This window comes from Scomber scombrus, chromosome 1 (genome assembly GCF_963691925.1).
Source record: "Scomber scombrus chromosome 1, fScoSco1.1, whole genome shotgun sequence".
NCBI classification, from domain to species: Eukaryota; Metazoa; Chordata; class Actinopteri; order Scombriformes; family Scombridae; genus Scomber; species Scomber scombrus.
Window position 1 is genome coordinate 12,405,325 of NC_084970.1, and position 17,098 is coordinate 12,422,422.

At 38.8% G+C, this 17,098-nt stretch overlaps 1 protein-coding gene across 1 annotated transcript in view; it reads right to left on the reverse strand.

Moving 5' to 3' along the window:
* Nucleotides 1-17,098, reverse strand: part of LOC133979611 (protein unc-13 homolog C) — a 102,365-nt gene that overhangs the window by 14,576 nt on the left and 70,691 nt on the right. Inside the window, exons 19-23 of the mRNA XM_062418165.1 lie at nt 11,760-11,886; nt 9,161-9,257; nt 7,839-7,982; nt 7,536-7,613; nt 4,505-4,582 (exon numbers count right to left, since the gene is read on the reverse strand). Coding sequence (XP_062274149.1) covers nt 4,505-4,582; nt 7,536-7,613; nt 7,839-7,982; nt 9,161-9,257; nt 11,760-11,886 — 524 coding nt within the window. The remainder of the gene's footprint in view (nt 1-4,504; nt 4,583-7,535; nt 7,614-7,838; nt 7,983-9,160; nt 9,258-11,759; nt 11,887-17,098) is intronic.

Genomic DNA, 17,098 nt, shown 5'->3' on the forward strand with positions numbered 1-17,098 from the left:
CAAATGGACGGATCACCTCTGAGCTCTGCGATCATGACTGTTTGCCGAGTCATGAAACATGGTGTCAGCAAAGAAACAGCCAGCTTGTGGTCTCTCAAAAGGAAAGATTTCTGTGCACTACTACACAGTTTCAGCAATAAGAGTGTGCTGTCAGCCAGCCTTAACATTGTAACATCTCAGGAGAATAAAGCATACTGTCATATATATTCATAAAGCCTAGAATCTACAGATGTTCATGCTGCCTTTTTATGTTCAGTAACAAAATTGTTGCTGCAGGGGAAAACTTTGGTCTTGTTTGTTTCATTACTGAATTCATTTAAGTATGCAGCTATTCAATGTTGTTTTAATTTACGAGATGGCAGTATAATGCTTTCTTAAATTCATGTACTGTGTGCCTAAAAATCTATGATATAGTGACAAATCAGACACAATCTCCAATGCACAATTTCTATAAAAACATGCATGGCATGTGTTGGCTTTCCGGAGCACCATATTTATGGATGTGCATGTGATGGATGCGTATGTTGGGTCATGTTTGCATTCATGTTTGTACTCATCTGTGATTTTGGTGAGATTCTGAGAAGATGCATGGGTGAATATTGAATATCTGAGCAGACATATGTGTATATTTGTGTCATTACCTGCATGTATGAGTGTATCTGCGTTACTGTTTGTCTCAGTGCATATGAATTATGTTTGCCATGTAACATGTCCAAATATTGATGTTTTGGATGGGGGTGGAGAACACACGCTGCTAAGGCTGAGTGCCTGAGATGGATGTGTGGGGCCAGGCACTGTACCACATGCATGACATATCATCGCATTAGACCTGATAAGCTAAGACATCATCTCACACATGCTAATGGCGGATGGCTCAGCTGGGGAGAGGATGTGTAAACTAAACCTTTTATAGACATTGTGATTCTGCAGACATGCCTGTATCTGCAGCACAAACAGAATAGATCTATGTGTGTGTGTGTGTGTGTGTATATATATATATATATATATATATATATATATATATATATATATATATCCTCCATATATATATATATGTGTGTGTGTGTTCACTTGCACCAATGTTTCACACTGCTGTCACTTCAATAGACATGATTGCAGCATGCAAGATTTTTCTGTCACAGAGAAAATTGCCCATAAAGGTTGGAGATGTTATTTCACTGTTCAAGTAACGGATAACATCTTTTCAAGTGATAGCAGAAAAATACTGCAGGCCGTGGTCTTTTATCAGTCCTGTTGGCCTGAGGAAAGTTTTAGACTGGCCTCTAATCTGTAGCCCAGCAGTCCCTGAAATTGAGATTCTCGTTTTTTCAAGAACAGTGTGTATTAATGGGAATGCTGGAGAAGGACATCAACATGCTGTTAGATAAACCAAGGCACATGTCACCAACTGAGAGGAGAACATTACGTTGTGACTCTGTATGGTTACTGATGCGCCAGTCAAATGTCTACCTGAAGACTGCAATACCATCAGAAGGGCCTTCATTCAAAGGCATGTGCAGACATTTCTATGTCACTGGCAAGTCATTTCTATGTCTTGCAAAGTGAGGTTGTTTTTTAAAGGGAAAATATCAAAGATTAATCTCTCTAAATGTCATGTTAGAGATAAAGTCGAGGATTAGCCTGGAAATGGGATATGATGCTGAGAATCGAATGATAAATGCCATTTATATAAATATATATGGGGTACAATGAATAGATCCTGTATTAATGTTTTGCACTCACCATTTGCAGAAACTAGTTTAAGCTGTCCGTATGTCACACACAAGAAATTCTTATACATTTATTGCACTTAGCAACTGAAGCCATTTTTTATTCAAGGAATTAAACTTAATGCAAAGGAAACATTAAGTTTACAATCTATGAAGCACGTGGCTCCAATATGGCAGCTAGTTCCACTCAACACTGACTGTTATCCAGTCTTGCAGAATGTACAAACTCTACCCTGGCTGACAGCCTATCAACAGCAGCCCAGCTTTGCTTCTCTTTGCCTGTTTCAACAATATCTACTCACTGGCAGTTTGTTACTCTGAAACACAGTTTGTCCTAAATTACTAACAATGCCAAGTAAATAAAGGTTTAATAAACCACCATCTCTAAAGTGAGAAAAGCATATTAGCAAACAGGGTGACAACCAAAATAAAGCCTGATACCGATCTGGGGAGATCAGTCCGTGATCGTTCTTTAAATGCGGGCACTGTAAGAGATTATTGCTAATCTCAGTTATTGGTAACACTATGATAACAGCTCTTGGTAATTACATTGGCTCTCTGGGAGTTAATTGCTGATAGGGAACTATTCTGTAATGAATAGGCTGCTGTGCAGAGAGGAACCTAATGGAAAACTTTCACCTTAAAAACACCTTGGATGTTTAATTAGCATTCAAGAGAAATTACTTAAGTCACACAGAGGCATTCTTAAATATATACATGATTGTCCACTAACAGTGGATATTCACAGTTTGACTTTTTGAAGGGATGTACAGTAAAGACTTTGGGAGTCATTATTCATCAGACAATAATGGCGGGATCTGCTAACTTCTTTCAAACATGTACTGCAACCCTGAAGTTATCCAGACATTAGCTGAAGGAGCTGTATGTGAGAATGTAAATGTCCAGCTCAGTTGGACAGGAAATTCAACAGATTTTACCAGGCCACCTCCCTATTACAAAGTCTGTTTAATGTCCGATTGAGCCCATGTGTGAATACAGCAGGTCATTTGTCAGAGAATTCAGAGTAAGCGAGTGGGGATTTTGATTGACATTTCTATAATGCAGCTGGTGTTGGATGAATGCTAATGGAGGATGGGACTTCTTGTGATTTCTCATAAAATGAAAGCTGTTTTATTTCTGGTGAAAGGCTTAAAAAAGCCACATTATAACCGAAGCTCACTTTTGGCATCATGTCCTGCCTTTTGCATGCTCTACCGAGGCACCATCCCTCACCTAAACCAAATGGAGTATTTCCAGTAGGCGAGAACATGTCTGACACGGACAGTCTCCTGTTGTGTGCTACATGTGTGAAAGGGCTACTCTAGACAATGTCCAGACCTGATTCTCTGGACATTGTCAGGAGTTCATCTTAGAAAACAGCTTATGAGGAGGTAGCATCAGCTCAGCTGAGGGCACAGCTGGAGAGATTTGTAAGTTTTTGAGAAGCTCATTAAACACGGTCTGAAAAATTATTTCTTAAGCATTTTGTGACCGCAGCCTGGGGAATAGATAGAGATGATCAAAACCACAGCCAGCAACTTGGTTAGTCTCTGACTCCCCTCTTAACGGCCAGGGGAAAAAATGAGGAGGGGAGACAATAAACTAAAATAAATATCACAACTCTAAATTAGCCATGGACAGAGTATCAGCGGACAGAAAAAAAGCAAGCTAAAAATAAAGACGGGATCCTTTGGGTTGAGCTACTATCCCCAGTATGTGGGGATGGTGAGCTTCAGCAGCCTGTCTAGAGGGGTGATGGGTAATTCAGATTCCGTATGCTCTGTGGCACATGCTGCTGGAAGGGTTGGGGGTGGGGTGAGAAGCGTAGGAGCGTAAGGGGTGGGAGGGAGGGGGGAGGGGGCGTGCTTTTTCGTATCATTCAGTAAATGGTGGGAAGGGGTGTTGACTAGTCCTATTGCACACACCTTACAGAAGGACACAACCCCCTCCTCCTGGAGACAGAGAGAGAGAGCACAAAAAGGAAATGGGGGAAACAGAAGACACAACGACAGGAGACAAAATGCAAGGCAAGACAGGCGTTAGATACTGGAGAGAAACATGCGTGTAAGTCATAAGAAGTCGTGGGGGCTGCTTCTCACGTTAGACTGACAGACTGACAGGTTGACAGGGGAAATATTCAATGGTGTTTCAAACCCAGCACACAGATTCAAAGTGTTTAACTCAATATTTACAAAAATGTTAAAGCAACACATGTTATACACAGGGGGGGTTAGAGGTGAGGAAACAGTAATGGGGTAAGAATACTTATCGACGTAGTAATCATAAATGTGATATTAGCAAACTGAAGTACATGTCACATTAGTCTATTAGATGGTAACGTACAGAACTGAGGGAGGGATTACATCACAACACCCATGGGGTCAATTCACTTTCACTTCAAATAAATGTAATCTAAAATTATTGTTCACATAATCATGACATTTATTTCTCAACAGAGTGCTGATCTGAGGATGTAAGTTTAAGCCTTCATATATATAACTGGTATCAGTCCTGCAGAAGTGCCATTGAGCAAGACAGTCTCCAGCTGAGGGACGTTGTATTGTATCTAACCTTGTGGTTTGCCCTTCCAGTGGAAGGGCACAGATGTAAAGGGAATTTGTCTGCATGGATCAATGCAGATTTGCATTCTAATAATTTATATATGGTGTAAAATATATATTTTATTTATATAGGGTAAAAAATAGAATTGAAAATGAATTGTCCCAAAACTGGACGCAGATATAGCAGGCAGATACACTTATGTAGGTACAGACCTGTTTGCCACCCATAGACTCGAACATCTTCTCCAGTTGGACACGGAGCTGCTGGATGTTGTTGAGAATGATGCAGGGCTGTAAAAATACAAGAATAAATGTAACTAAAGTGTTGAATGAATGTGCCAGAAGAATGTCAGATATATTATATATCATATAGTATATATGATGCTGACATTCCTCAAAAAGTACATAAAAAATTGTTGGGTTTTTTATTTTATTTTTTATTTTACAGTTCTTGGTACAATACTGTAACAGTTTGTGAGCTTGAGAATAGCCCATTTAATTGAAAACACATTCAAAGACATCAGAAAAATCAAAAGGGTAACAACAGTAAAATCCATCGGTTTTGATTTCCTGACACATCATCAATACAGAGATGCAAGGTTTCTGCGTGACACTGACAGTCAGCAGGGAAACGCAATACATAATACAATGGGGAGAGAAATGTCTGCACTGAATATGTCAGGCATTATTGATTCTCAGCTCCACAACAAGTTTAACAGATGACAGACATTAATCACACTGCTTTTTATAGAGAATGTGAGTAATTCTTCAGCGTTTTCAGTCAGTCACATATTATGTACATTATCTGTCCAAAAAACAACTGACAAAAATACAACACCCCAAAAATTATGACAGTGGTAATGGATAGCAGTAACATGACAATTCTGTGCCCCACAGAAATAGGATGATTGGTGTTTTCAATCCACAAAGCAACCAATAGTGTCTCTGCGACAGCATAATGGCTTGCTCTCTATTAGATTTATGAGCATATTTGTATGGGAGTGATTAAATATTCCAAATCTGAATAAAAGCAACATAGATTTCAGCTACATGTTTCTAGCTTGAGAGCGATTAAAAAATATAGAGTAGTGGATTGAGCAACTGGACTGAATACATTACAATCTAGCCTTGCTGGTACTTTCACTTTGGAGAAAATATGTAGGGGTGTAACAGTTCACAAAATCCACGGTTCAGTATGTACTTCAGTTTTGAGGTTATGGTTTACCACGATTTTGGTACAGCAGAAAAAAATAGGGCAGAATAGGCCCAGCTGTATAATAACATTTTGGTTCATCATTAAAAATTGTAAATATCCAAAAATATATTTGTTTGTATTTCTTGTAAGGCGTCAGGACACCTTCTGACAACTGTGTTATGCTGATTTATGGTCTAACAGTATATAAAGTAGGCCTAGTTCAAATAAGATACAACAGTAGCATGCTGCTTTCACACTGATGCTCCAGTATTAATAATCAGACGATGTCATAATAATATATCAGTTAAGGAACCAAACCACTTCTGTTACAGCAACTACATTTTTCTCTCAGAACTGGTTCTTACAACATGCTGTTTGACTATGTGAAAGTCGATTGTTTTTATTGTTGTTCTGAACAGCTTCACTCAAAGGCAGAGTGAAAAGCTGATCATCACAGAGAGGGGAGGGGTACGGAGATAAGGTTGATTGTTTCACTGCAGAGATAACAGAGCATATTTTAATAATAGTGATGCATTTGGTCAGTGATATGGGTCTCTACTTTGTCATTCTGACAGCAGCCACACTACAGAGTAACCAGGCTATCTTGGCTAAGCTGACAAGCATACAAGCATGCTATAGCTAAGCAATGCACTGCCAAAATGTTCTGAGTGCAACTAGAAGTATTGTTCCACATGTCAGACTAAGTGAATTACAGTAATTGTTTGGGTCACAAAGCATATTCTTTGTATGACTGCATGCACTGTATTTCTTTTAAATCATTAAGAAAAAACATTATAAAGCAGGGGTATTCAATTAAAATTCATTGAGGTCCAATTTGTGAAAATTTCCTCAAGTGAAGGTGCTGAACATCATAATGTCTGTGTTCTTTTTCAGTACCTTGAATTAGCATTGTAGTTACATCAGCATCTGTGTCTAGTGGGTAGATTGTAGACTGTCATAGAAATACAGTAGAATTCATTTATTAGGATTTACACTGAACTTGTGGGATTCAAATAAATAATTAAAATAGGACTAAAAAAAGGATAAGATAAATACATTTTCTTTTCTTATATGAAATAAACATGGCATTTTACAATAAAGTGCATTGCAGAAAGCTTGATCGTGCTTCTTAAATAAAGTGCTTAGTTTTGGCTCTTATCTGCCACCTCTCTGTCTCTCCTCTTTTCTCTGTGTGTATCTCACTGACAGACAAGTCGCTCTCCTGTCTGAATGCACAGATTTGATTGGCTGATTAGCATCACATGAGAAGACTCGCTATGCACAGTGGTCTGTGAGTTTCTGAGCGCTGCTCCACTTTTGCCGTAATAGCTGGAGAAGCCGTGCCTGTTAAAATAAAGCGCTTGGAAAAAATTTAGCAATCCTCAACTTTTCATCAGTTACAGGTCAGGCATTGGACTGCGGTTGCCAATTAAAGACCTCTGTTACAGAGTTTAGCTTAAATTTGATGTAACCCTGCCACTGTATAACTCCATGTGCCACTTTTATTTCCTTTTTTCCATCATCTGTCCCTTCAGTCCTGTCTCAAGGAGAGACATTTCATGTTTTCTGTGGAACAATTGTAATGAGCTTGTCAGAACTGTTAAGAAACATCTGCCTCCCCTGCTAGTACCCCATGTGTTATCTTTCACTTCAACTTCAAAAACCAGTGTGGATAATTAGGCCACTCAAAAGGCTCTGTGTTTAGCCATCCATCACATTAAACAATGGACAGAGAGCTCAGAAAATACCAATGACTTTACCCCATCAGCTATGGGCTACAGGGTGAATAAATGCATCTGGGTTAATAGAGACACTTTGTTAAGTGCATTACGGAAGACAGGGTAGGGCTAAGCATACAACAGACTAGGCTGCTATCTGAAACATTTGCCATATGGTCCCCATGCCAACTGCAGATAGAGACAGTCATCATGGATGCACCATCATCTGGCTTAACATATTTGTATTTATACCAACAAAAAAAAGAAAAGAAAAATCCAACTCAAAGTATTCCTTTCTATAAACATTTGCAGACTTTGAGTGGGCACTTACCACATTCTCCTTACTCAGATACAAAGGAAAGTCCTTGGATATGATTGCAGCATATTGCAGAAGAACCTTGTTGATAGTCTGCAGGGAAGTAGAGAGACAGCATTATAATTATAATTTGTTTGCTGTTCTATTATTGAAGCACTAGATAATACTGAGAAACTTTAAGCAGTCAAAACTTAATAACAATATTATATAAAACAGAATAAATATGCCAAAGAGTCTTCTTAGATAGTCTATAACTGTGAGTTATTACTCCCTACAGGAGTATTCAGGTTTCACTGTAAGCTTTCAAAAGAGCCTGACCTTCGCAAAGCGGCACATGAAGTGAGCCAGAGCCTGTGGGTTTGGACACTCCAGCTTTTTGATAATCTCAAAACTCTGGTTTAGTTGAGTGAACACATCCACCACTGAACAGGAAAATAGGGCGTGCTCTGAGGTCTGCTGGAACTGTAGCAGGAAAGAGAGTTTGACACAGAGGCAGGCGTGTAGAGAGGGTGATGTAGGGGTTGAGAGAAGGAAAAGAGAGATGACAGATGTAAAATCTCAGATCTTTAAGAGAACAATCAATTGTTGTAACAATTACTCTGTAATGACCGTATATTGCTCACCATGCACTGCTGCGAGGAGGCACAGTCTGTACGATTAGCTGATACTAATAACATGCCACTTAACTCTCTGAAACTTAAATCTCTCAAATGTGTAGTTGGGCCTTACAATAAATGAAAAATGTATTCATGATTGACATTAAAATCATATTTAATCACATATTCCATATATCTAAGTAAAGATGGTTCATGGTTTTCACTTTTAATTGTATCCGGTGGAAATCCTGGATTACATTTCAAGTTCATGCTAATGAAAAATGAAAGCCAGGAGGTATGTGAGCTTTATGGAGTCAATAGACATGAAGCATGATTGAGAAGGAAACCAATAGCTTAGTTATCTTTTTCTTTATCAGCTAAAGGAACTTATGAGACTTCATAATCAGGCTGTGGAACATTTAGAGGAGTACTGCAGCCATTTAATATCTCTTTCACTTCACTACAAGTCAGAAAAACTTGTAAAGGACAAATAAAAAAGACATGGTCAAAATCAATACAGATTAGATACTCCACGACTTGTAAATTCACGTAGACACATAAAATATATGGAGTCCCTATAAAATGCCTTTTGGAGCATTTATTAGAAGTAACTGTAAGTGTTTCTTCATGAAATTATATACAAAAAAAATACATACAGACCCCTTCATTCAGATACATATGAACACATATGTACAAAAACTAGTGTTTCAGGTGGGTCAACAATTTCTGTGCCAAATGTTTTGTGAATCTTTTCCCCTTTTTGTTTTAATATTGCTTAATATCCTTCGGTGCCTTTTCCTGCCCTGAAACAAAATATCCTGTTTTTTATCCATTTTTAATTTGCATTTCATTCATATTCTTATCTTACAATGCCTCTAGGCAAAGAGGGTTTTTGACTGTGTGAAATTTATTTTAACCCCCATATCCTCTTCATCAAGAGGTGAATTTCATTTGTTTTCCTTGTGAATAAGGAAGCAGTCTTAAGTTTCTCAGCTGGTTAAATGTAAAGTTTTATATTAATAAATAATTTAAGGCAGTACTCACTCCATCTTTCTTGTCCCTTTCCAGCGCTCCATTGACGAAATCCATGGCAACATCCTCATTCTCAGCAAGCCACTGAATGACAAATGGCTCGAACCACCTAACAAAACAAAACAAAACAAAAAAAAAATCATTGTTTGAAGTCTAGATTTTGGCTCAATTCAAGCACCAGATGTATCACGGTATACTATGAGAAGATGATTCTAAGGCCAGGGCTTTTTATCATTTAAAACTCATACGGAAACCAATGCACATTGGCGTTGTCAACATTAGGCTCCCGGGTTATTTGACTAGCCCCGACTCTTTCTGACAGAGGAAAAAAATCTCATCAGGAAATGCAATTCATTTAATTCTGGACCACCCCAACCCTTGCTGCTGCCTGTGTGTGGATGTAGAAGGGGCTGAGGGAGTGGGTGGGGCTGGATAATGCTCTCAGTCCATCTGCAGCCCTAGTGTATGTGCTCATACCTTCACCTGCACCATGGCATGGACGCAAGGTGTGCAATTCTGCTTCATGCTGTGTTTCAGCTGTCAGGCTTATACAGCAAACACACTACACCATAAATGTGCTAACAAACAAAAGCCTTTGAGAACCACTGGTTTACTGACTATTGTAGCCAAACAAACCCTACCCTATGACATATCTGTATTATCTATTGCCCTTGCATTCTGACATTTTTGCCAAAGAACGTGGCTAAACTAGCATCAGTGGTACATGTCAATAAGCTAATTAGTGTAGGGTAACAGCATTTTGTCACGTAGGCATAGATGACATGAGTTAAAGGATATGGGATACTTGGGCAGTTGGAAACTCAATGTGGGGAAAGGTGAGATGGTCAAAGCACCCGATATTCCCGAAATGATTGTACAAATAAACAAGTGTTTCAATTATAGCTATGTAAAAACAGATGTAAAACAGAATAAAAAAGAAAAGTAGCAATTAAACATTGGTGCCAGGTTGGCCTGCAGATGTCCATTTTGTCCAGAGCAATTAACATTACTATTAAAATTTTAATTTCAAATGAAATGTAATGTTTGCAGTAGTCATACAGTGTAGTAAAATATAATGAACTTTAGGCAGTGGCATTACAGGCAGGAAAGCAGGGACCACACGAAAAAAAATTGGCATACACCCTGACATCACACACCCTGACCACGGTCCCAGGTGGTCTGGACTGAAAACTGATTACACTTTACTCAAAAAGGTATATCGAAAAGACCTAGCAGATTTCGGTGTTGTTTTGGCTAAAGCTGCAATTTATGCATGCATTGATATCAGGTTTCAGTTTGTGTCAACAGATTAGACTGCAAGGCTGAGACAGAGGACAGCAAAGGACAGGACAGGCCAGGACGGATACGTCGGGTAAGGAAGTACATTTGTTATAGGAATAATAATGTTGTTCTGTCTGTTTCACTTTGCCATTTCCTTGTTTTATATAATGCCTGAGCTTGTCCTCAGAGGCCACGGATGTCCCCCCAAAACAGCTTTGTACTCTGGCTAAGGGCATATGCCACAGGAGGGAGAGCCAATAAATGTGGGTGTGGTAAAAGAGAAGGAGTGTGTGTGTGTGTGTGTGTGTGTGTGTGTGTGTGTGTGTGTGTGTGTGTGTGTGTGTGTGTGTGTGTATGTGTGTGTGTGTGTGTGTGTGTGTGTGTGTGTGTGTGCCTCTGGAAGAATCAATCCTGCTAGGGATGGTGTTTGAGTGACAGTGCTGGAAAGGGGGAGGGTGAGTCATTACTCTGAAAGACTGGCAGGATGGGTGAGGGCATTGCATTCCCTGCTTGCATTACACGTGTTATATTGCAGCTATTCCTGCTTTGCTGCACATGATTATGCATGCATAATGGAAAACAGGGATATGTGAAAAGAAGAACAAAAACCTGCTTTTATGCTATAAATTTGTCTCCTCATCCAAAACAATTTATGATCAGCTTGTTTAGAGGCTTGGTGTAATAAAATGCCACCGCAGATTATCGGAATATGACAGGTTTACAGATTCAGTCTTAAAGGACCATTGTGTAAGATTTATTGGCGTCTAGCAGTGAGGTTGAAGACTAAATACCTGTAAAACTAATGACATAATACCGTCAGCCTCAGCGTAGTTCATGTTTAGTGCTAATCAGCAAATGCTAGCATGCTACTCTAACGTGCTAAACTCAGATTTCTTAGCATTTACTTCCCCCATACCACTGAGCATAAGTGGCACCTAACAGAGCCGCTAGCATGGCTGTAGACTCTTGGTCTTGTTAACATTTTGTTTTGCTGACACCAACAATTTCTTAGCTGGTAAGGACCGGCAATAATTACGTTAAGAAATGAAAACTGAACTGCAATGAAATTTCATCCTGAAGCAACTGAACAATTATTTTGCTATGTTTCTCTCTGCTCTACGTCAGTCAGTCTTATCATCATTTTAGTGTTTTGTAACCTGGCTTGTTTTAAGATTAAATTCTATCCTTTCTGCAGTTTCCAATTAGGCCTCCAGTGTAATGTCTGCATACTTTTCCTCATACAGAATGTGTATGTATATACAGTATGTGTGTATGCATGTTTGTGTGTCTCTACATGTACAGTACATGTGTGAAAAGAGAGGTCACTTACAAAGAATACTCGGGCGAAACACCTTTGAAGGCCGGCAGGTCACGGACGTACTCATTATGGAACCATTTGACTTTGAAGTGAAGATTCATGTATTCAGTACTTTTGCATAGGCGGTGCTTGTCATGCTCTGTAATGCAAATTAAAACATGAGAAGGGAACATGTTAGCATATACAGTATATCCACTTGACTCACAAGACAAGAGAAACCTAAACTGTAATTCTTAGGAGTCTCACACATATGAACACCTCTGGACTGATTAGAGAGCATAACAATTGTGGGTCAGCACTGCAGCATACAGTAATATGAAACAGTAAAAGTGCTCAATGTGCTTTGAAGAACAGACTGACCCGTTCCTTTGTACTGCTTTTTCAAAAAAGTACAGGCAGGCAGACAGACAGGCAGACGGACGGACAGACAGACAGAGAACAGACAGACAGACAGACAGACAGACAGACAGACAGACAGACAGACAGACAGACAGACAGACAGACAGACAGACAGACAGACAGGCACACACACACACACACACACACACACACACACACACACACACACACACACACACACTATGGATGTGCAAACATCTTAATAAGCATAGAAAAGACCTGGGTAGCAGTGGTTGCTTTTAATCTGACATCTTAACGGGCTCAATTATGTACAGCCTTGAGCTATGGAAGAAGCAGAAAATAAAACCCAGCCTGTGAATGCATTCAGTCCCCTTCAAAACAAAGAAAGCCCATGAATGGCTGCAAACAAACTGAAGCTAAAAAATGATTAAGACTTTCGTGTCAGCTGACATGGCTGCTGAGTCATTTAGTCCAGCTCACTGCAGACATTTCAGAACAATTAAACATTTCCATGGGATCCCCCGGAAGAGCGATGGATGGTGATGGCACAAGAGAGAGAGTGAAGAAAGAAGAGAAGAGAAAAAGAAACCAGTGAAGTAGAAACAGTGACAAGGAAATGAGACGAAAAGGAGGAGACCATGGGAGAAAGACAAATAAGATAAAAAAAAGTATTTTGCTACTGCATTGGTGAGTCAACTGAATTGTGTTTATTACATTCCATCAGATGAGGCAATTGCACAAAGGAAGAGACTGAAAAAATAAATCATGGAAATATCATGGCAGCTTAGAGGAACATTTGTTGTATCATGAAAAATAAATTGCAACACAGAGAGATAGATGAAGACCAGTGGGCATGTTAACATGTCATACAATAAAGATTAAACCTAACAGGAGAGCAGAGCAAAAGCTTTGTTCCAGTTTGTCCTCACCCAAACAAAACAAACAATGTCTGCACAACCTGCATGGTAAAAGTGGCAATCAGAGCTCAAAACACAATCAAAGGTAAAGCAGGAGTGAAAACGCGTGCCGATACATGATGGGTGCAGAAAGTTGTATTGATTAAAATAAAATTGTATCTGTTCCATCATATGTGCATGAGATGGACAACTGAAAAAAGCAGCTTTCTGAGAAGAGGTTCTCCTTTCAGATATGGTGCTTTGAGCTAAATTCTAACATCAGTATGCTACATGCTCACAATAACAATACTAGGTGGGTAAATGCAGCTATTATATATTAATATTTTAACCATCTGACCTAAACAGTACAGCTGAGTAGAACATCGTTTCTTTTATCCTGACAAAATTTGACAGCATTCCATCAAATAGTTTGTGAGGTATTTCAGTCGAGACTAGAGCTTCAAGGATCAAATGATTAATCAATCAGTCAATCAATAAATAATTAATCTGACTGATGATAATAATTGTGTTTCAAATGCTCACATACTATGCTTCCAGCTACTTAAATGTGAATATTTCCTGGTTCCATTAGTCCTCTATGATAGTAAAATATATAATATTAATATTTGGATTGTAGACTGTTGATCGTGACATTTTAGGTTGCAACTTAAGCTTTGGAAAGTAGTTATTGGCGTGTTACACAAAAGACCAAACCACTAATTGGTTAACTGATAAACTAATTGACAGATTAGTCAAATATGAAAATAATCATTAGTTGTAGCTCTAGCTGAGACCAAACTAGTGGACTGGCCATCCACTGAGCCGTGCTGATATCATGAAGGAGTTTGTTCAGAAACTTAAACCACAGGAGACTAATCCCATCTCCTGCCAACAGTAAATGTCGGGTTAGCAGAATCATGCTCACTGTCTTTCCCTGACATTTAACAAGTAGTTTAGCTGTCTAAACTTAAGCAAACCTTATCCAGAGATTTGGTTGTTGATCACTCAGCTCACATTCAGAATGATCATGTATTTGCTTACATTATAGTGCTGTGTGAAAACAAAGGCTTCCTAAATTACAGTGAACAATCACCTTCTAAATGCTGTTTATACATTCCATGGCAAACCACCCTCCTAACCTGAGGCAAGCTGCCATGATCTCCAGCTCCCCATCTCACTCCACTGCTTCCTGTGTGTGTGTGTGTGTGTGTGTGTGTGTGTGTGTGTGTGTGTGTGTTGTGTGTGTGTGTGTGTGTGTGTGTGTGTGTGTGTGTGTGTGTGTGTGTGTGTGTGTGTGTGTGTGTGTGTGTGTGTGTGTGTGTGTGTCTTCGTCTCTGTGACTGTGCATTGTCTTGTTTCACTTTTGTGTGCAACCTTGTCTCATTTTGAGTTTGTCTGCCTAGTTTTTATTCATTATGCAAATAGGCATGCAATAATTTTCTCTGTGGCGGAGTACTGATATCAGTTTTTTTAGTTTAGCAGCTATTCCAGTTTTCCACGGATAAAATGTGAGGAGCTACATCTGATTTTAAACGGTCACTTGAGACACATTTGAGACATATTCTATTATACCATGTGTGAACTGAGAAATTAATGGTGACAAAATCTGGCTATAATTTATCTGGACACAATATACTAGGTCTAAAACAGGAATGAAGAAGAATTTAAAGGAGAATTTTTTTTCTATTTTACTGCAGGTGCTTCTAAATGGTAAGCAGAAATAAGAATATAAATACAGCATTCACGCACTTTCTAGAAGATACAAGACACTTACATCCACACATCAAAGACATGTTTAAATCCAATACATTGCTCTTTCACTGTCATGCTTTAATCCTGATAAGAGCCCAAACACTCTGATGAATACTGCACCGCCTGCCTTCCTACACTCCTCTCTAAGCCCCGAGGAAAATATTTACATATGTTTAATTAACATACTAACACTACCTGTGGATAATTTTTGTGTATTCAAATGCACAATGAAATATTTTACTTATTAGCATGGAGAAGATGCTTTAGTGCTTTACTTTACTCAGTCTGTCTCGCACTGAAGCTCATTTCAAACTCGCTTTTGAAATTATGGTTAGACTGTATTTAACGGAGAACTTCACTGTGTTGTATATTAATGTCTCAAGGCTTAAGCATTAGTCATCTGATGCACTGCATAACTGGATGGAACACAACACTTCAACACATTTCAATGAATGGTTTGACAGTGTTAGTCTATTCTGAGAAAATGTCTCAGAGGTATAGACCTGTGGTATACAGTAAACTCAGTGGGTGTGAAGATGAATATAATCAGAAAAAGGACATTTACTATTGGTTTCCATAGCCACCATGGCTTAACACATATTGAGTGTTAGATAGAAAACAAAACAAAATCTCCATCAATAGAAAACCACAGTACTGTCTGTGGAGAATGTTTTGCAAAAACATGGCAACAGTGGCGCTGTTGTCACCTAAATCCATCCTAATAATGAAATTCTCAAGGTACTTCCCACATTGTGATATGAGAAATATTATTTTTTGTTGAATGGCATGTCTACAGTATCTATCCAAGTCTTTTTCTCCACTCTCATTCTCTTGCAAAACCCTGAGGTGGAGTTTGTTCAGCTTGCATGTGTAGATTTTGACATCTTGACAGAAATATTTTCACAAATCCCAAAAGACACACTAGAAGACTGTTTAAAGTTCTGCAATATCCTGCATGATATAAAAAGAGACAATGCCTTACAGTTACTTTCTTTCAGAGCCTAACGCTGGAAAATCACTGCTTCTATCTACACCTACCTAACCTTCATGGCTAAAGTCGTTCGATGGGTGAAATTGCAGAGGGATTTAAGGTTTCACCTGGGTTCACCCAATCAGCATGTATCATAAAAGGAGAAGATGGTTTAAAGATTGTGAATATTGGGTTGATATTGTTTTACTAGGGAGAACCTGCAGTCAGAATGCTGTTGAGGCTGTGCAATATCTGAAAAGAAGGATCCACTGTGGCAGTGCAACTTTAATTTAACTGAGCTGGTACTGCAGCGGTCCTTATACACACACAGGATGGACACACATATGTACACACATACACACATTATCTCAGTTTGTCAGCCTTTTTGCCCTAAGCTCTGTCTGAACACATACTCGCTGTCATACACTCACAGTCACCTAGTCACCTGAAGGAAGCAGAGGGAGGTCATTTGGAAGATTGAAAAGGAGAGGTCAGCCGGTGTTTTGTTTGATGTTACCGGCCAGGTTATTTTAGCCTGCTTGATGTGTACCTGTGTGTGTGTGCATGCGTTTGTTACCTCAATGGGATATAAATACTGACCCTGTCAGGACCAGTAGTCCTCTTGGGGACCAACACCTAGTCCTAATGAGGCAAAACATCATTTTTTTAAGGTCCTGGTTAAGGTTAGGGTAATAGTTTGGGTTAGGCTGTCCAGAATGAATGGAAGTCAATGCAGTGTCCTAACAAGAAAACAAAAATATGTGTATAGAGATTAATTAACTATAACATTGTCTAAAAGTGCAGACTACATTAAAAAAATCTTAAAAGCCTGTTAGTTGGGCTGTGTACTGTACTAGATGTGTAACATACAGTACAGTATGTTATATAAAGTTCTGACAGTTGCTTTGGGGGATGGATCATAACAATTGCAAATGTTGATCCTCTGGAGATCATGAATATTGCCTAATACAATGTTAACATCTTCTACATAGTTAATGTCACCTTGTAGGGGAATTATTGAGAAACATGCACTTGTCGTTGAATACAAATGTATTCTAACACAAGTGTACATAATATTGTAACTTTCAAGTATTAAACTGTTCATTGTGTCCCACAAACAGTCTACAGTGACATCTGTTTTTCTAACTCAACATGCGTGGTATTAAGAAAGAAATATCAGCGAGAAGTTGAAGCGTTCTTGAAAGGCTTTCTTCTTTCAAACCTCTGCAGTTTAGGGGCGATAAAGCTCATATTCTTTCTATAGAAAATCAAAGCACACAAGGACGAAATGCGCCTCTTTGCACACTCTGAATTAAAGAAAAAGGACATTCATTTTTTTCTTCATAAAATTGTTTACATATTTTATATCTATG